The sequence below is a fragment of the Carassius gibelio genome, chromosome B3 (genome assembly GCF_023724105.1).
Source record: "Carassius gibelio isolate Cgi1373 ecotype wild population from Czech Republic chromosome B3, carGib1.2-hapl.c, whole genome shotgun sequence".
Lineage (NCBI taxonomy): Eukaryota > Metazoa > Chordata > Actinopteri > Cypriniformes > Cyprinidae > Carassius > Carassius gibelio.
Genome location: NC_068398.1, coordinates 15,490,867 through 15,511,346, shown reverse-complemented (window position 1 = coordinate 15,511,346; position 20,480 = coordinate 15,490,867). Strand labels below are relative to the sequence as shown.

Sequence of the window (20,480 nt, the reverse complement as noted above, 5' to 3'; positions counted from 1 at the left end):
CTGGTGCTTTCTTTCAATCACTTTGTGTCTTTCACTCTCTCCATTTCTCTGTCATATACAAAATGCTGCAATTTATAAAAATGCTGGGCCTGGATTCTTTAAAATATTTTAAATAAAGAGAAGAAACTTTCATTGTATCATTTACGTCGCTCTCATGCAAAGGCAAATGATCTTAAATTGCTTTGATACTGGTGTTAAAACGACAGCTGTTTCCAGCCACAGTGAGAATCTGTCAGATATAATATGATGAAATTACTATGATGTTCATTGGAATGGGATCAGAATAGAAATTCAGGACAAAGTACGGTGTCAAAAAGGAAGTGTGCTCAAGCCCCCTATTGGTAATGTGATAAGTGACACATTATGGTTGACTTTTCAGCAAAACACTATAAAATCCATGAAGGGCTTTGTGCAACAGCAGTCCAGCTGAGAAGAAACCCATGAGCTCTGTGGGAAGCGCCTCGACTGATGATACAACTCCATGGAGCTGTCACTCAGAGCATTCATCTTGCTTCTTTGATTTGTGCTTTCTGAATGTAAAAGACTTCAGACATTGACAATTGTTATTATTTTGCAGATTCTTTCATCATTCACCCAGTTTCACATTACTATTCTAAAAAATAAAGAGGTCATATCTCTGATTTTGTAAACAAGCAATAAAATGTAATTCTCTCAGTTGTATTTGCTCATCTGGTAATATGCATAGTTTCCCTTAGATTTGTCATACTTGGGAGTATTAACACAAAAAAAAATTCGTTATTGTATCATTTTTGACCATGGTCATAACAGCTATCTTTAAAGAGCTACTGCCCCCGTGTGGTCAACTGCCCTTAACACAGCTCTGTGGAATCTGCTGTCTGCAAATATTGTTTTTTTATTATATAAATTCGTAATATATTGAGAATGTTATAAATTATTATTATATGAATATTAAATAATATTGTTTTTATTAATATTAAAAATAGAATAAAATGGATGACAGTAATGAGAGTGAAGATTTAAGATTTAAATGTTAAAATAAGAAAGCAGGATTTTCAGTAAACAGTAAACTTTAGGAGACTTTACTGTAGGAATTCAATAATTCAAAGTTAAAGGGGTCATATGATGTTGCTAAAAATAACATTATGTTGCTTTGGTGTAATGCAATGTGTTCACGTGGTTTAAGGTAAAAAAAACTACATTATGCCACATGATGTACATTATTGTGTAAATTACATGTACATGATTTTTGTACAAGTTCATCGTTCTGAAAAGCGATGTGTGTTCTGTTTGGACAGCTATCCAGTGTCTTGTGATTGGCTGAGTACCTCAATCATGTGATGGAAATGTAATGTCCCTTAACATGTGCCTTCTTCCGGCACAACCAGACAAAACCCATTACAAATGAGGCATTTGTTGCATTCAGTCGGGACATAATTACTGATTATAATTACTTATACTCTCTTTTTACTTAAAAACATGTCTGCATTTGTGATGAGAGAAATGACAAACAAGCACTGATCTACACTGCTTAAAATTTTAAATATAAAAAAATGTACTTACAGACTGAGTCAGAAGGGCCAGACTGTCTTTGCAAATTTGGAATAGCTTTTGAGCACAAACCAGCTAGTCTGCAGGTTCAGGAAACAGTCCTCCATAAAATACTTCACACAGCGTCACACGCTGCAGGCTTGAGTGTGGAACGGAAATCTTCCCACACAGTGATGTAGACATGTGGGTGTCATGTTAGAACGAGGCATTTTTTATATCTTTTTGAATTTGAGACTTTAGTCTTTACAACTTTACAGATCTTCTTTATGCACCAAGAGCTTGTAACACTTTGAAGAGATAGGAAAACTTGAAATCGCATCATATGACCCCTTTACAGTTAATCAGTCAAGACCACGGAGTGATTTTTTCCCATCTATTATTTATTTACATTAATGAAATTGCACACATTAAATGTACTTACATCCAGTTTTCTGTTTACCATCACTTAGTAGGTAAACAATTGTTTATGTAAAGATTTTGTGCACTGAAAAAAATTTTTATTCATCCAATAAAAAAAAAATGCAGGGTAATGATTTACATCTATATTTTACAACTTGAGTCTTAGTAAAAAAAGTAACTTGCCCTAAATATACATTTTTTCTTTTTGAAGAAAACAAGAAAAAATTATTTTTTGATCCAAATGAAAAAATATAGATTTAATCAAAACAAAAATTCTTATTTAAGAAATTTCTTTTTTATAGCTTTCATAGACATATAAAATATTGTTTATTTTTCATTAGCTCATTGAAACATTTTTCAGTGTAGTACTATAGATTTAAGCAAACAAATAAAGGAACATTAATGCCTCTGCTTCTGCTTTATTTTAATTCAAATCCAAATGCTAATTTAAAAACACAACAGAAGTGTGAAAACTGTGATTTTTTTTTTATATGAAAACACTTTCCCATAAAACATGAAAAGTTCAGAATCGCAAGAAAATGGCATCAAAATGGCATCAAAACTCACATTTTCCGAGGTTGAGCATTACCTGCTGAATAAAATATAAAGTGCTTTTCAAACACTTAGTCCAGGTGCAGGGCATAAATAAGTCTGAAAATGGACATAGAAGGCCTAGGATCGGTCTGTTCATCCATTACAAAGTTTTCTTACAAGATGATTCCAACTTTAGATGGGTTAGATGTGGACTTGCTTGATCAACGCTGAGGATTCTTGCTGGAGTCCATCTTGTCAGCTGCATCCTAAAAGAGGAAGAAACAGATTGATAAAGACATTATCAAGTCAGTTAGATAATGCTGTTGTCAAATACTCAAGATCATATGCTGTGTTCTACTTAGAGCTGTTCATGTCCTTGGACTGGGAACTGTGCGTTTCAATGGAAATACTAGTGGTGCCTTAATTAATCTGCAGCATTCAGGGACAGTGGTCATGTCATGTGGTACAAGTAGAAACACTCAGAAAATTCAACGACATTGTTTCAATCTTGTATAACTTCCATGTTTGAACACAGAGACAGGGTTTCACAGACAGGGCTTAGTTTAAGTCGGGACTAGGCCTGGTTTAAATCAGAATATTTAAATAACTTCTATAAAAATGCCTTAAGAACTTTACTGGTGTGCATCTTGAGACACAATAATATCACTGACAAACTTTAAGATGTGCCAGTACAAGATATTTTCAGTTAAGAAAGCTTGAACATGCATTTTAGTCTGAGATTGACCTGTGAATCCGGGAATAATGGTTTTACAACGTTAGGTGTGCTCTATTTTGAGAGTTATGTGGCCCATACCAAAGTCCTTTTAGGTAAATCGTGCCACTCGGCCGCCATCTTGGCAATGCCTCCGGGCAGCTATTTCAGACTAACAAGACCAGGCTCCTATCTAAATGAATGGGCAGAGAGTCAGAACTGCACTTTCACTGGTCACCGGGACATACTGCATGTATAGAAACAGTAGTAAAATATGATAAAAAATCACTGAAAATGTTTGATGACTTTGCCCCAAAATAAGGTTTAAAATGCCTTTTCCCCCACAGGTTATACTTTTACTATGCATGCTCAAGGGTTCACGACACCAACTTCATTTACGTCTCTATCCAGAATGCCGGTGTCTTTTACTTAGAATGTAAGGTAACATATTTGTCATTGAATGCTTTAACTGGTAGTCCGGTGCCTTCGCGTTGTTATCACCCTCTTCTATGTGGATTCCATCTGATCTTGCATATACCACAACACGCTGTCGCCAAATCATCTCAGCTGTCGCAAAAGCTCAACTGTGCACGTGTCAGTGGAACCAGACGATAGGCTTAAATATTTCCCTGATTGACTGTTAAAAGCAGATGATTGGCTTTCCAGCGGGAGGGGCAGGACATGTGCATAAAACCGCAATTTTTGCCGTTGCGGGTTTTCCTTATATAGTTGTATGGAGGATTGAGGAAGTGGCATGTCTCTTCTAAATTGTCTCTGGCCATACTTACACTTCCAAATCATCTCTTCCATTTCTTCTTCCTTAAAAAACAAGATAGCCTTTAACATGGCTTTGAACCTAGATAGAACAGAATATTCATTCGTTTTTGTATTTATACCATTAATTACTTTAAACTAACGCTTTCAAACAACAGCCATAACTATTAAATGTGGCCATTAAATTATTGCTTGAAAAACTTTTTTCAATGTGTATTTGACAGTTTAAGAGCAATTAGCCATGAAGATCTTAGTTCACTATTCGCGCTGTGTGATAGAAACACTTTTGTCAGGACATGAAGTATATGTCGCATCATGCAGTATGTTGGTATGTCACTCAGCGCGTAGAGTTATTCAATTTAGGTTAAACTCAAATCTGACTCCATTTTAGTATGAACTTGAATTTAGCCATTATGCCATTTTAATTAGTATTCTTGAGACATTCATTCTAGTTAACTCCTACATTAACGCGTTCATTCGGGTGCTCATGTTGCTAACAAGGATACAACGTAATCTACTAGAGTCAATAATTACAGAGTAAAACACAATAAAATGAAATTTAACCATTTATTATCAGTCAGGTAAATGTGTTCTGCCAATTACATATCCAATTGAAACAGATCAAATCATAGCATAATAAAACATAAAATTCTCAAAGATTAATCTAAAAGTAAAATATGCATACCGGAGCTTAGAAAATACATAGTATGAAGTGAAGAGACACACCATGGGCTTTCTGGCTGCAGAATCCCCAGGATCCTTTCATTGCAATCCTTTAAATACCTCAGACCAAGACAAACATCCCCCGAGATGAAGACAGAAACTAACCATTGGAATTTGATTAGGTCAGGTCCCAGACCAGGGTAGTTTACACCTCAATGGGAACAGAAGGCAATTTACGTGGAAGACCCTGGAAAAGGGCACTCCCATTGCAGTGATCAAAAGCTTTCTTAACCCTTAGGATCTGTATTATCTTTTAATCTACTCTAAGGTTGAGACCATTGTACCGGTCGCCCTGAGACAAATTCAAATGACACCAAACATGACTGTAAATAAATTGCTTGCATTAATGCAGATTATACTATTGGCAATTCCGAGTGAAACCAAGTGGAGGGAGTGTGATGTGCGAACTCCTAGTTGTGATGCATCTTTGATGGCACCGTTACTTAAGATGGAGGGTATTCAAGGGAGTTCAAATGTTAATTATCAGGAAAGTCCTTTGTTTTCTCAGGGAGAAGTCATCACTCAGTTCAGCCTTATACATTCAAATCTACACTGGCTGTAGGGACTTTGAAATCATGTTTCCTTTGTGCTTGTCAAGTTCAGTGACACAGGTGTTGAAGATTCTGTCAGGCCAATCCATGATGCCCCCCCCCCCCCCTTCAAAGTTGCGGAGTTTACTAAATTTAAACAAACTGAAAATTGCTAACACTCAATTCAGCAAATACAGTTAGGGCTAAAAGACAACTCACAAGTCATTAAGGTTTTTCTTTTTAATGAAGTTACAGCACTTCCAGTTATTTTTGGCCATAGCCAGATTGCTTAACACGGAAGGGCCCAACAGAGGTTTTATCCCACCACAGATCTGAGGAACAAACAAGCAGTTAGAAAAAGCGGTGCATAAAAATAACGTCAACCTAAACTACGCAGACCTTTATGGGGCTGGTCAATTCCTCTTCTGGTACTACATGTGGAGTCACAGCAGCCACACACCTGGTCAGAACCATCTGCAGACACCCAACTGACAAGACACCCTTGAGTTAAAAGCAATTCCTCAGTCAACTGTACACTTTAGGAGGTAGGGATCATACCCATTAGAAGAGAAGGAACAAGCTTTCTGTTCAGGATTTGGAGTCGTTGTTGCTACAGCCACCTTCACCATGCAGGTGATGTAAACCTGCAGAGACCATGGTCTGTAGATCATGATAGCAAATCATATAAAGGGTTACCAAAGTCACATACCAGTCCACTGTCTGGTTGCTGGAACCTGAAAGCCTCTAGCTGAAGCTGCAACTTGTCACCTTGAGTTCGGGGCATAAAGTGAGACCTGGAGCCTGTGAGCTTGGCATCAACCAGGCACCTGGGAAAGGAACCAAGTTAAACTTCTATACACCTTGTGTGGGACACATGAGGTGCACCACTTACCCGTTGTTCTCAATAAAGGAGTATCTGGGGACAGATGTGACATCAGGGACTATTGTAGCCACACAGCTGTCCACAAACACACGGATGGGAACATGGCTGTATGAAAGCACAGATGCTTCAAGATTTAGGATATCACCCAGAAAGTATTGGTTGGAAGGCCTCTCGAATCTCCAGTCATCTACAGAGACAACTTTTAAAACAGGTTCACAAGCACTGGATAGTTACAAAAGCATTTGGCACACCAACCGGTCATGAGCTTGAGGGAGAAGACAAAGACCTCCTCTGCAGTTTCAGTAGAGGTATATGGGACCCAACTGGGCACTAAGGAATCGCTGCTCACATTATGCTTTCTGCAAGGGAGTCAAACCATCACCTTACCCTGCCTTCAGTACATCAGATACCTTGAACCCCGACCTCACCTTGAATAGTGACACTCGATTCCAACCACTGCACTAATGCTCCGAACAATAGGAACACCAGATGAAGCCTCTTGTGGGGTGTGGAGAAGTTTGAAGGTGTAGACAAGCTCATCGTTAGTCACCTGAAGATAGAGGAGTCCTGTTAGTCACAAAACACTCCAAGCCACTGAAACGGAACATTGAATCCTCACCATCACTACACTGCCACATCCATGCAATCCAGACTCAAACACAAGCACTTGAGCAGAAGGGTCTTCTCCAGTTGCAGTACAGCTTCCCAGTGTAAGAGCAGAGGAGCTCACTAGCTTCCCAATCCCAAAGAAGTCTTTCTTGACTTCCACATATATGGAACCCTCTCTACACTGAGCCGCTACACTGTTGGGAGGGACAAAGTGACGCGGATCAAAAGGGATGACTGGCTGCTGTGGTTCTTCTGGCAGGCTTGGAAACTGCCATGTCAGTTTTGCCACTGGACCCAGCATCTGTTCTTTTGACTGAACACCAAAAACATCTTGAGAAGGCCTCCTAAAGTCACTCTTGGCTGGTGTTTGGACAGGAATTCTTTGTGGGGCAGATGCAGGTTTACTTGGGCTGTATTTCTTGGGAATTGGAGGCATCCTAGAGTCGGTCTTCTGAACTTTTGCCCTAGGTGTAAAGACACCTGAGGTCCAATCATTTCTTTCACTGGGACTCCATTGTGCTTCAGAGAATCCCAGCACAAAAAGGAACACCAATCCAAATCCAGCTTGCCCAGACCCCATTGTTGTTAAGCTTGCAGTTCAATAATACATTAGTGCTCCACCATCCAAATTTATACAGCTGAAAATCAGGATGGCTCCACCTCTCTCGTGACAAGCACCATTTTCCTCTAGATCAGCTAATTTACTCAATCAATTTGTCACAGGTGAAAACCATTAATTTCTCTTGACTCAAAGTAAACTATGCCCCATTTAAGGACATATTAGAAGCTATACCAGATAATTGTTTATTTTAAATATAAAAATGACAAATTCTCTGAAACAAAACCAAACTTTAAGCCTTTTTGTGTACTCTTTTTATTCATTCAGAAACATGATCACAGACAGAATTGTACATTAGAGTATTCAAATTAATAAAGACATGTCAACAAGGCCAGAATCCAGCCTAAACATCAAGCGTCCTTATCAGCGGGAAGAGTAAGGTTAAGACTGAAAAACAGCATCGAAGTAGTCTGTGCACAAGTGAAAAGATAAATATGAGCATCATAGTTGGGTACATCATGTTGTTTTCATATTCCAAACTACAGTGACAATGCTACCTATATCACTCACATGAGAATGGCCGTAAAAGAGCCTGAGCATACACAATGCTGCCAAATGATTTTTGCCGCCATTATGTCTACCATGTATTTTTTATTTCACATCCAGCTCAGTACAGAGACTGGTGAAGTCTAGAATTTCACATCAAATGGTTCAACTGACTGTGTACAATGAAGACGTTATCATGGATTTGAGTAGGGAGAAAACTATTGATGAAGGGAAAACAGTAGCGGAAGCTACAGTGAAATGTGTTAAACGTATGAGATTTATGATATTTTTTCTTTGAAATAAGTAATGTTCGGGCCTATCTGAATCTATACTGTTTGCTTGTTTAAAATAGGGTCTATCCCCATATAAAAAGCCTTAGCATATTTTCCAGCTTTTTTCACAAATTTAAGAGTGTGATCATTTATGCTAAAATCAGAGATGAGTATAAATGTGATGATATGCCTTAAGTTTGCTTGATTTTGAATTATGTTTGTATTCCTGAGTGTGAATTTTAGATTTTGAATTGTGTTTGTATCTATAAGGTAACTGAGGGTCTGACTTATGTCAGGAATGCAGTAACAGTGTTTTACTCGTTTAGCCCGGCCCCCCGAGCAAATATAATGTTGTGTGTAGTGAAAATATAACCAGTAGTAATGAAATTTTATGTTTCAGTGATCAATGAATGATAAAAAAAGGTGGAAATTCTGGTGGAAAAATTAATTTAACATTGCTTCTGTATACCTATAGACACACACGCTTGTGTTTTCTTAGAATTGCTGTGTGGGTTCAGAAGGGCTACACCTGTGTGTGTGTGTGTGTGTGGGGGGGGGGGGGGGGGGATGGAGATGTCATGACCTGAGAGGGTCATTGGGCCATATAGTGTGGGGGGGGGGGGTAATGCCTGAGGATGACACCAAAGTCTTAAATGTGTGAGAAACAGACCATAGAGAGTGTTCCTTGTTATGTGTGGAAATTTACAGCTGCTTTATAAGACTTTATAACCTTGATGCAGCAAAGGGATATAAGGTGGATGACTGCCCTCTTCCTGGGTCGGTTTCACTCTACAGGAACTCAGTGTTGCTGTATGACCTTCTTTGCAAGGAATAAAAGATTTAATTATACCGGAGAATGAGTCAGTCTCTTATGCTGATGAGGGTTGATTTAAATTGCCACGACAAGACCATTGCACCAGTCACCCTGAGTCAATTCAAATGACACCAAACATGATTGTAAATATCACTTGGATTAATGCGGATTATACCATTTGTAATTGAGTGAAACTAAGTGATGGGTCTTCGATGGCACAGTTACTGATGGAGGGTATTCAAATGTTAATTATCAGGAAAGTCCTTTGTTTTCTCGATAAGTCATCACTCAGTCCAGCCTTACACATTCAAATCTACACTGGCTGTATGAATTCTGAAACCATGTTTCTTTTGTGTTTGTCAAGTTCAGTGACACAGGTGGTGGAGATGCTCTCAACCTTAACCATAGTGGTACTTAAACTGCGAGAGTCAACTTTTTGAATGACCACCAGTAAAGACTGCCTCACGGAAAAAGCTCTTCAATTGCACAGTTTACTTAATATCTTAACCAAATTTAAACCAACTAAAAATTACTAACACTCAATTCAGCAAATACAGTTAGGGCTAAAAGACAACTCACAAGTCATTAAGGTTTTTCTTTTTAATGAAGTTACAGCACTTCCAGTTATTTTTGGCCATAGCCAGATTGCTTAACACGGATGGGCCCAACAGAGGTTTTATCCCACCACAGATCTGAGGAACAAACAAGCAGTTAGAAAAAGCGGTGCATAAAAATAACGTCAACCTAAACTACGCAGACCTTTATGGGGCTGGTCACTTCCTCTTCTGGTACTACATGTGGAGTCACAGCAGCCACACACCTGGTCAGAACCATCTGCAGACACCCAACTGACAAGACACCCTTGAGTTAAAAGCAATTCCTCAGTCAACTGTACACTTTAGGAGGTAGGGATCATACCCATTAGAAGAGAAGGAACAAGCTTTCTGTTCAGGATTTGGAGTCGTTGTTGCTACAGCCACCTTCACCATGCAGGTGATGTAAACCTGCAGAGACCATGGTCTGTAGATCATGATAGCAAATCATATAAAGGGTTACCAAAGTCACATACCAGTCCACTGTCTGGTTGCTGGAACCTGAAAGCCTCTAGCTGAAGCTGCAACTTGTCACCTTGAGTTCGGGGCATAAAGTGAGACCTGGAGCCTGTGAGCTTGGCATCAACCAGGCACCTGGGAAAGGAACCAAGTTAAACTTCTATACACCTTGTGTGGGACACATGAGGTGCACCACTTACCCGTTGTTCTCAATAAAGGAGTATCTGGGGACAGATGTGACATCAGGGACTATTGTAGCCACACAGCTGTCCACAAACACACGGATGGGAACATGGCTGTATGAAAGCACAGATGCTTCAAGATTTAGGATATCACCCAGGAAGTATTGGTTGGAAGGCCTCTCGAATCTCCAGTCATCTACAGAGATAACTTTTAAAACAGGTTCACAAGCACTGGATAGTTACAAAAGCATTTGGCACACCAACCGGTCATGAGCTTGAGGGAGAAGACAAAGACCTCCTCTGCAGTTTCAGTAGAGGTATATGGGACCCAACTGGGCACTAAGGAATCGCTGCTCACATTATGCTTTCTGCAAGGGAGTCAAACCATCACCTTACCCTGCCTTCAGTACATCAGATACCTTGAACCCCGACCTCACCTTGAATAGTGACACTCGATTCCAACCACTGCACTAATGCTCCGAACAATAGGAACACCAGATGAAGCCTCTTGTGGGGTGTGGAGAAGTTTGAAGGTGTAGACAAGCTCATCGTTAGTCACCTGAAGATAGAGGAGTCCTGTTAGTCACAAAACACTCCAAGCCACTGAAACGGAACATTGAATCCTCACCATCACTACACTGCCACATCCATGCAATCCAGACTCAAACACAAGCACTTGAGCAGAAGGGTCTTCTCCAGTTGCAGTACAGCTTCCCAGTGTAAGAGCAGAGGAGCTCACTAGCTTCCCAATCCCAAAGAAGTCTTTCTTGACTTCCACATATATGGAACCCTCTCTACACTGAGCCGCTACGCTGTTGGGAGGGACAAAGTGACGCGGATCAAAAGGGATGACTGGCTGCTGTGGTTCTTCTGGCAGGCTTGGAAACTGCCATGTCAGTTTTGCCACTGGACCCAGCATCTGTTCTTTTGACTGAACACCAAAAACATCTTGAGAAGGCCTCCTAAAGTCACTCTTGGCTGGTGTTTGGACAGGAATTCTTTGTGGGGCAGATGCAGGTTTACTTGGGCCGTATTTCTTGGGAATTGGAGGCATCCTAGAGTCGGTCTTCTGAACTTTTGCCCTAGGCGTAAAGACACCTGAGGTCCAATCATTTCTTTCACTGGGACTCCATTGTGCTTCAGAGAATCCCAGCACAAAAAGGAACACCAATCCAAATCCAGCTTGCCCAGACCCCATTGTTGTTAAGCTTGCAGTTCAATAATACATTAGTGCTCCACCATCCAAATTTATACAGCTGAAAATCAGGATGGCTCCACCTCTCTCGTGACAAGCACCATTTTCCTCTAGATCAGCTAATTTACTCAATCAATTTGTCACAGGTGAAAACCATTAATTTCTCTTGACTCAAAGTAAACTATGCCCCATTTAAGGACATATTAGAAGCTATACCAGATAATTGTTTATTTTAAATATAAAAATGACAAATTCTCTGAAACAAAACCAAACTTTAAGCCTTTTTGTGTACTCTTTTTATTCATTCAGAAACATGATCACAGACAGAATTGTACATTAGAGTATTCAAATTAATAAAGACATGTCAACAAGGCCAGAATCCAGCCTAAACATCAAGCGTCCTTATCAGCGGGAAGAGCAAGGTTAAGACTGAAAAACAGCATCGAAGTAGTCTGTGCACAAGTGAAAAGATAAATATGAGCATCATAGTTGGGTACATCATGTTGTTTTCATATTCCAAACTACAGTGACAATGCTACCTATATCACTCACATGAGAATGGCCGTAAAAGAGCCTGAGCATACACAATGCTGCCAAATGATTTTTGCCGCCATTATGTCTACCATGTATTTTTTATTTCACATCCAGCTCAGTACAGAGACTGGTGAAGTCTAGAATTTCACATCAAATGGTTCAAATGACTGTGTACAATGAAGACGTTATCATGGATTTGAGTAGGGAGAAAACTATTGATGAAGGGAAAACAGTAGCGGAAGCTACAGTGAAATGTGTTAAACGTATGAGATGTATAATATTTTTTCTTTGAAATAAGTAATGTTCGGGCCTATCTGAATCTATACTGTTTGCTTGCTTAAAATAGGGTCTATCCCCATATAAAAAGCCTTAGCATATTTTCTAGCTTTTTTCACAAATTTAAGAGTGTGATCATTTATGCTAAAATCAGAGATGAGTATAAATGTGATGATATGCCTTAAGTTTGCTTGATTTTGAATTATGTTTGTATTCCTGAGTGTGAGATTTTGAATTGTGTTTGTATCTGTAAGGTGACTGAGGGTCTGACTTATGTCAGGAATGCAGTAACAGTGTTTTACTCGTTTAGCCCGGCTCCCCGAGCAAATATGTTGTGTGTAGTGAAAATATAACCAGTAGTAATGAATTTTTATGTTTTAGTGATCAATGAATGATAAAAAAGGGGGAAATAGTGGTGGAAAAATTACTTTAACATTGCTTCTGTATACCTATATACACACACGCTTGTGTTTTCTTAGAATTGCTGTGTGGGTTCAGAAGGGCTACACCTGTGTGTGTGTGGGGGGGGAGATGTCTGAGAATGACCTGAGAGGGTCATTGGGCCATATAGTGTGGGGGGGGGGGGGTAATGCCTGAGGATGACACCAAAGTCCTAAATGTGTGAGAAACAGACCATAGAGAGTGTTCCTTTGTATTTGTGGAAATTTACAGCTGCTTTATAACCTTGATGCAGCAAAGGGATATAAGGTGGATGACTGCCCTCTTCCTGGGTCGGTTTCGCTCTGCAGGAACTCAGTGTTGCTGTATGACCTTCTTTGCAAGGAATAAAAGATTTTTTTTTTTAATTATACCTGAGAATGAGTCAGTCTTTTATGCTGATGAGGTTTGATTTGAATTTTGCCGCAAGACCATTGCACCAGTCACCCTGAGTCAATTCAAATGACACCAAACATGATTGTAAATGTCACCTGCATTAATGCAGAATATTATACCTTTTGTAATTGAGTGAAACTAAGTGATGGGTCTTCAATGGCACAGTTACTTATGATGGAAGGTATTCAAATGTTAATTATCAGGAAAGTCCTTTGTTTCTCGAGAAGTCATCACTCAGTCCAGCCTTACACATTCAAATCTACACTGGCTGTATGAATTCTGAAACCATGTTTCTTTTGTGTTTGTCAAGTTCAGTGACACAGGTGGTGGAGATGCTCTCAACCTTAACCATAGTGGTACTTAAACTGCGAGAGTCAACTTTTTGAATGACCACCAGTAAAGATTGCCTCACAGAAAAAGCTCTTCAATTGCACTGTTTACTTAATATCTTAACCAAATTTAAACCAACTAAAAATAACTAACACTCAATTCAGCAAATACAGTTAGGGCTAAAAGACAACTCACAAGTCATTAAGGTTTTTCTTTTTAATGAAGTTACAGCACTTCCAGTTATTTTTGGCCATAGCCAGATTCCTTAACACGGAAGGGCCCAACAGAGGTTTTATCCCACCACAGATCTGAGGAACAAACAAGCAGTTAGAAAAAGTGGTGCATAAAAATAATGTCAACCTAAACTACGCAGACCTTTATGGGGCTGGTCACTTCCTCTTCTGGTACTACATGTGGAGTCACAGCAGCCACACACCTGGTCAGAACCATCTGCAGACACCCAACTGACAAGACACCCTTGAGTTAAAAGCAATTCCTCAGTCACCTGTACACTTTAGGAGGTGGGGAACATACCCATTAGAAGAGAAGGAACAAGCTTTCTGTTCAGGATTTGGAGTCGTTGTTGCTACAGCCACCTTCACCATGCAGGTGATGTAAACCTGCAGAGACCATGGTCTGTAGATCATGATAGCAAATCATATAAAGGGTTACCAAAGTCACATACCAGTCCACTGTCTGGTTGCTGGAACCTGAAAGCCTCTAGCTGAAGCTGCAACTTGTCACCTTGAGTTCGGGGCATAAAGTGAGACCTGGAGCCTGTGAGCTTGGCATCAACCAGGCACCTGGGAAAGGAACCAAGTTAAACTTCTATACACCTTGTGTGGGACACATGAGGTGCACCACTTACCCGTTGTTCTCAAAGGAGTATCTGGGGACAGATGTGACATCAGGGACTATTGTAGCCACACAGCGGTCCACAAACACACGGATGGGAACATGGCTGTATGAAAGCACAGATGCTTCAAGATTTAGGATATCACCCAGAAATTATTGGTTGGAAGGCCTCTCGAATCTCCAGTCATCTACAGAGACAACTTTTAAAACAGGTTCACAAGCACTGGATAGTTACAAAAGCATTTGGCACACCAACCGGTCATGAGCTTGAGGGAGAAGACAAAGACCTCCTCTGCAGTTTCAGTAGAGGTATATGGGACCCAACTGGGCACTAAGGAATCGCTGCTCACATTATGCTTTCTGCAAGGGAGTCAAACCATCACCTTACCCTGCCTTCAGTACATCAGATACCTTGAACCCCGACCTCACCTTGAATAGTGACACTCGATTCCAACCACTGCACTAATGCTCCGAACAATAGGAACACCAGATGAAGCCTCTTGTGGGGTGTGGAGAAGTTTGAAGGTGTAGACAAGCTCATCGTTAGTCACCTGAAGATAGAGGAGTCCTGTTAGTCACAAAACACTCCAAGCCACTGAAACGGAACATTGAATCCTCACCATCACTACACTGCCACATCCATGCAATCCAGACTCAAACACAAGCACTTGAGCAGAAGGGTCTTCTCCAGTTGCAGTACAGCTTCCCAGTGTAAGAGCAGAGGAGCTCACTAGCTTCCCAATCCCAAAGAAGTCTTTCTTGACTTCCACATATATGGAACCCTCTCTACACTGAGCCGCTACGCTGTTGGGAGGGACAAAGTGACGCGGATCAAAAGGGATGACTGGCTGCTGTGGTTCTTCTGGCAGGCTTGGAAACTGCCATGTCAGTTTTGCCACTGGACCTAGCATCTGTTCTTTTGACTGAACACCAAAAACATCTTGAGAAGGCCTCCTAAAGTCATTCTTGGCTGGTGTTTGGACAGGAAGTCTTTGTGGGGCAGATGCAGGTTTACTTGGGCCGTATTTCTTGGGAATTGGAGGCATCCTAGAGTCGGTCTTCTGAACTTTTGCCCTAGGCGTAAAGACACCTGAGGTCCAATCATTTCTTTCACTGGGACTCCATTGTGCTTCAGAGAATCCCAGCACAAAAAGGAACACCAATCCAAATCCAGCTTGCCCAGACCCCATTGTTGTTAAGCTTGCAGTTCAATAATACATTAGTGCTCCACCATCCAAATTTATACAGCTGAAAATCAGGATGGCTCCACCTCTCTCGTGACAAGCACCATTTTCCTCTAGATAAGCTAATTTACTCAATCAATTTGTCACAGGTGAAAACCATTAATTTCTCTTGACTCAAAGTAAACTATGCCCCATTTAAGGACATATTAGGAGCTATACCAAATAATTGTTTATTTTAAATATAAAAATGACATTCTCTGAAACACAACCAAACTTGAAGCCTTTTCGTGTACTCTTTTTATTCATTCAGAAACATGATCACAGACAGAATTGTACACTAGAGTATTCAAAATAATAAAGAGCATCGTTTTTCTACACAGTCAGGTTTAGATTGTGACACAATTGCCTCACATCAGCGCATCAATCTTCACCAGAGATGGAAATGGAGCGAGGGAATGGAAGATCATAAAATAGTACATAGATTTGATTGTAGATTCACTAATATGTTTTCTCCTCCTTCCCATTGTTTTATGACTAGTTTGATCAGTGTGTGTGGATTTACGGTAGGCTTCCTTCCTTCAGCTTGAACTACTGCATGCTGGGCAACACAGAAATATAACCTGAACCGATGACTATAAAGCATTTGAATTCCAAATATTAACAAGTATGAGTAAAAAAAAACACATTAATGGACGTGTAGAACAGCACATATTAAAACACACTGGAAAATGCCTGGAAAAGTCTTTAATCTTAGTTTAAAAATGCCATAGCGACAGAAATGAAAGTAATCGCTATATAAACTACGACAACGTTCACACTGTCAGTTTTAGGGATTGACAACCAGATTTCCTTGCAGACTAGAAATGTCCCATTCAAACAGCAAGCTTACTGTAGGCTACAGTAGCGTCTTGAACACTGTCTCTGTGACCATGCAATGAGGGTCAAGTCTTTTTCTGTATCTTGTGCATATGAATTATAGTCATGCACAGAACACAAAACCGACGGAAACTGCTGTGGTGTGGAGAACAGTGGATCTAAAACGGTCTGATGACGCACAACTTATTTCTCCATCGCCTTCATTTACCCAAAGTGAAACCACATGCACATGTTTTCTGAGAAAGCGTTTTTTAGTCCTGAAAACAGACAGTGTGAGATTGCTTATAGAATACAGTTGTCACCCCATAAATAACCGAATATGTAAAAAGTATGCATTATTTATTTCTCCAAATTTACACCTATGGATCAAAGAACTTAGAAACTGGACATGTGCTGCATTTTTCATTCCAGAATTTCAGATTAGGAAGGCTGGAAGAATTACAGATGATGCTGTACAGCAGAGATGGCAGCTATCCTTATGGCATTAGAGTGGCCACATGAAGTAAGTCCAGATAAAGTAATAATATGCTCTTACTCAATGGCAGTGCTAATGAGTTTACAATCATGGCAATTAAATAGAAAATACATTTTATCAGAAATCATGATTACACTTTAAACAGATAGGGATCATTACTCGGTTTATATGGGTACCTGCACATGTGGGAATTCAAGGTAGTGAACAGGTAGATAAAATGTCTAAAGAAATCTTAAATATGGATGATCCGAGTATAAATATTGTACTCGGCAGAACAGAAGGGAAACAGTTAATATTAAATGCATGCAATATGGTATGAAAGATATACTGGGACTCATGTCAAACATTATCAAAAAGTACAAAGGAGTATAAAGAGAAGAAAAATCCTTCATAACATAAGTAAAAGGGAACAAGTAATTTTGACACGTATATGAACAGGACATTCAAATAATAACCAAACACTATAAATAATAGGGAAATATAATACTAGTTTATGTACAGTAATGTTTGTTTAACAGAGGAATCAGTGGATGTACAGCATGCAAAAGAGAAAATGGTCGACTTAAGAATTACAATCCTTAGGAGTTAAAGAATATTCATTAAGTAGTATTCTGAATGATGGTCCAAATGGAGGGAAACAAACTTATTATTATTAATATTATTATTATTAATAATAATATTATTAAGAATTGTGGAATAATTAACAGAGCATAAGATTTGGGTGAGAAACGGTACATTCTCTTCACACTCCATCACAGTAGTTGGCGGTTGCACCTATGAAGTTGGTTGGCAACCAGCCATAAAACCAAAAGAAGAGGAACAAGCTGAGATGAAGAAAGATGCAGTCTGTTGTAAATTGCTGCATAGATGACTTTTTGCTTGCTCCAGGTAGCACTACTGTTTTTTTGTTATTGACAAGACGCTAACCATTGGTGCTATTGTGAATGTAGTTGAAGACATATATTTTGTAAAAAATGTAAGACTTTCTTTAAAGCAAACCTGTAGGGAGGTGGATGCCTTTTTTGTTTGAATTTGCTTTTCTTCTGGTTATATATAGTCAGGGAGATCTTCTTCTGTTAATTATTTTCTACTTGTTATGTATAGTTAAGTTAGGATTATAATGGAGTTAGAAACCGTTTGTTTGTTGGGTTGGCCTTTGCCCTCTCCTGGAGCTTATGTTTTCCCCTTCATCTTTTTCTTTTAATTCAATAAAGTGTTGCCGGGCTTGGAGACAAGAAGTTCCTCTGCGCTCTCTCTCAAAATTTTGTTTCTGCTATGCCATTACCCCTAGACTAAAAAAGTATATATATATATATATATATATATATATAAAACAATAGCATCAGACTTTGAGGAAGTAAATAGTTTAAAAGGAAATGGCAAGAGGTTCCTGAAGACTTGAAATAAAACAAAGCAGTGCAGAATAAAGGCTTTCATCGAGTGAAGTGTGTATCAGTGAGTTCAGACAATCAGTCATGAGGTTTCCTTTTTGTTTCTGTCTTTTCCTCTCTATGCTTCATTTTTCTGATGGTAAGTCCTGATTTTTCAATACTTTTTTATTAGTAATTAGTCAATAGTTGTGATTCTGTGATAGTGCTGAACATTAACATGTGACTTGTGAATGGCAATTACTTTATTTCAGTTGTATACATGCTGAGTTATTATTTAAGGTCTCAAGAGATCTTCACTGCTGTTACTTCTTCCTGATGTTTATGTTAATCTATAAAACTCACATTGATCCGTTCTGAAAGAAGCTCTCTCTGTCTGCAGGATGTAATCTTTCAGATCATAGTGAGCTTACAAAAGTAACAGGTTACACAGGTGGATCAGTCCTGCTTCCCTGCTCCTGTGCTGACCTTCAGTCTACAGTCAAGACTTTCACCTGGAAGCACTACTACAATAGAGAAGACCAGTGGACTGAAGTATTTAAAGATGACAACCGCACGGACAGACTGAAGCTGTTTAATCAAAATTCTCCAGCGAATCTGTCTCTGCTCATTTCTGACCTCAGAAAGGAGGATGAAGGGGAATATAGTTGTTATACTTCACAAACTTACACATATGTTAGGGTAACAATAAAAGGTAAATGGAAGCTTTTGGAAAGAAACACAGAAACACATGCAGCATATCAAAATACAGAAGATTTTTTCTTTCAGTAAAATGCAGTGTAAATGTCAGTATAACCGCTGTGAATGTGTTGTCAGGGTGTGATCTGGATCAGAATAAACCTACGGCAAAGGTAAAGGGACACTCAGGAGAGTCTGTGGTTCTGCCCTGCTCCTGTACTGAACTACAGGCTAAACCTGAACAACTTACATGGACATTTACTGCCCCAAACAAAAACTCTGAAGAGATTTACCCACATGAAAAGAGCGAGAGAGTCACAGGTCGAGTCAGACTGTTAAATGAAATCTCTCCTGGAAATCTCTCTCTACAAATATCAAATCTGACCAAAGAGGACCAGGGAGAATATCGCTGCTCTGTCTCGTCTCAACAGCACATCAACATCAGACTCCGTGTTCAAGGTAATTTTTGCTGCTCTTGTTATTTAGAACATCACTGTTTATGTTTGCTTTAAAATAAAAATTAAAAAAAGGTTTAATGACATGTAGCTTTATTGCAGTGTGTTATTGTGTTAAATTGTGACTGATAATTGTTTAACTCTGAACAGAGGAACTTTACTTTCAATCGATCTGTTTATCAACCAATAAACCTGCAAAAAACAGAGAAGAAAGTAGTACAACCACTCAACACACAGGAGGCATAAGAAGAAAACAGCCACAAATCTTGCATTAATGTAAGTAGTGTGAAATGCAAAATGTTTGGTTAAAAGAGTATATCTTGACTTAATTATTTAATCAGTGAACACACTTGGATAAATGAATAAACTGATGTGTTATGAATGCGTTATTTTGCTTGATGTGACATTTGACACTGCTCTTTCTGTACAACATTTAAGTTAGATACCATAGAAATGTATACTTCTCATTCTCTCTTTCTAGAATGAGTTTACATGTTCAAACAGCAGACGCACCAGCACAGAGACAGCAGAGCACGTGGAGTCTATCAGCACCAAGTAATAATGACTCAAAATCATAATCTGCATTTTATTTGAAACATCCAACACTTTCTGCTCTAACTTTGGTAACCTATTTTTGGCCTCTGTTTTATCTCAACATATCTTGTTTATACCCTCTTTAATTATAAGATGTGTGTATACTAATGTGTGTTTAGCTTATTCTCAAAAAGCCTTTTTGCTTGTTGACTGGACTGCAATTATCATGTCTAAATGTATAAAATGTATAAAGCCAGACCAAAAGCAGTGCTTATGAGTAAAAGATTAATAGCATTTTCTTCATAATCTCTAAGGCAAGTTTCCAGAAGGCATTGTTATCTTGGTATCATGTAATTATTTTTGATGATTTAACAAATCGTGCATATATGTCTGTCTTCCAGGAGTTTATTCATACATGCATTCATTTCTGAATTTTGTATGCATTTGTGAATCTTCTGTGCTTTTTAAATTTTGTGTGTGCATTTGTAAATTTTGTGCACATTTGTGTATCCTGTGTGTGTATTTATGAATTATGTGTGTGCATGTATGAATCCTGTGTGTGCATATGTGAATACATATACATATACATATTCATAAAATTGTGTGTGCATTTGTAAATTTTGTGACATTTGTGTATCCTGTGTGTGTATTTATGAATTATGTGTGTGCATGTATGAATCCTGTGTGTGCATATGTGAATGTAGTGTGTGCATTTATCTTTATTGAGACTCTTTTGGCTCCATATTA

The 20,480-nt window shown here is 39.0% G+C and overlaps 2 protein-coding genes and 1 long non-coding RNA gene across 7 annotated transcripts; 1 reads left to right on the top strand and 2 right to left on the bottom strand.

Annotated features, from left to right (window-relative positions):
* Nucleotides 1-1,909: 1,909 nt before the first annotated feature.
* LOC127952672 (uncharacterized) lies at nucleotides 1,910-5,357 on the bottom strand. The gene is made up of 3 exons (XR_008153026.1): nucleotides 4,635-5,357; nucleotides 3,964-4,031; nucleotides 1,910-2,729 (listed from the first exon to the last, which is right to left on the bottom strand). It is a non-coding gene; the product is annotated as an uncharacterized LOC127952672 (long non-coding RNA).
* A 70-nt stretch (nucleotides 5,358-5,427) lies between these two features.
* On the bottom strand, nucleotides 5,428-15,371 carry LOC127952663 (zona pellucida sperm-binding protein 3-like). Of its 5 annotated transcripts, none has more exons than XM_052551318.1 (9): nucleotides 15,222-15,371; nucleotides 6,705-7,162; nucleotides 6,514-6,635; nucleotides 6,341-6,444; nucleotides 6,095-6,272; nucleotides 5,912-6,029; nucleotides 5,761-5,846; nucleotides 5,602-5,690; nucleotides 5,428-5,534 (listed from the first exon to the last, which is right to left on the bottom strand). In XM_052551318.1, the coding sequence occupies exons 1-9, from the start codon at nucleotides 15,331-15,333 to the stop codon at nucleotides 5,467-5,469; spliced, it is 1,335 nt and encodes a 444-aa protein (XP_052407278.1). In that variant the 5' UTR covers nucleotides 15,334-15,371; the 3' UTR covers nucleotides 5,428-5,466. The 5 variants fall into 5 exon arrangements, with proteins under 5 accessions (XP_052407278.1, XP_052407276.1, XP_052407277.1 ...); XM_052551316.1 differs by having other exon boundaries at nucleotides 6,705-7,093; nucleotides 15,153-15,364; XM_052551317.1 differs by lacking the exon at nucleotides 15,222-15,371 and adding an exon at nucleotides 11,206-11,355.
* A 2,723-nt stretch (nucleotides 15,372-18,094) lies between these two features.
* On the top strand, nucleotides 18,095-20,480 carry LOC127952666 (uncharacterized). The gene is made up of 5 exons (XM_052551322.1): nucleotides 18,095-18,208; nucleotides 18,449-18,760; nucleotides 18,883-19,203; nucleotides 19,350-19,475; nucleotides 19,681-20,480. Exons 1-4 carry the CDS (start codon nucleotides 18,154-18,156, stop codon nucleotides 19,472-19,474), a joined length of 813 nt encoding a protein of 270 aa, XP_052407282.1. The 5' UTR covers nucleotides 18,095-18,153; the 3' UTR covers nucleotide 19,475; nucleotides 19,681-20,480.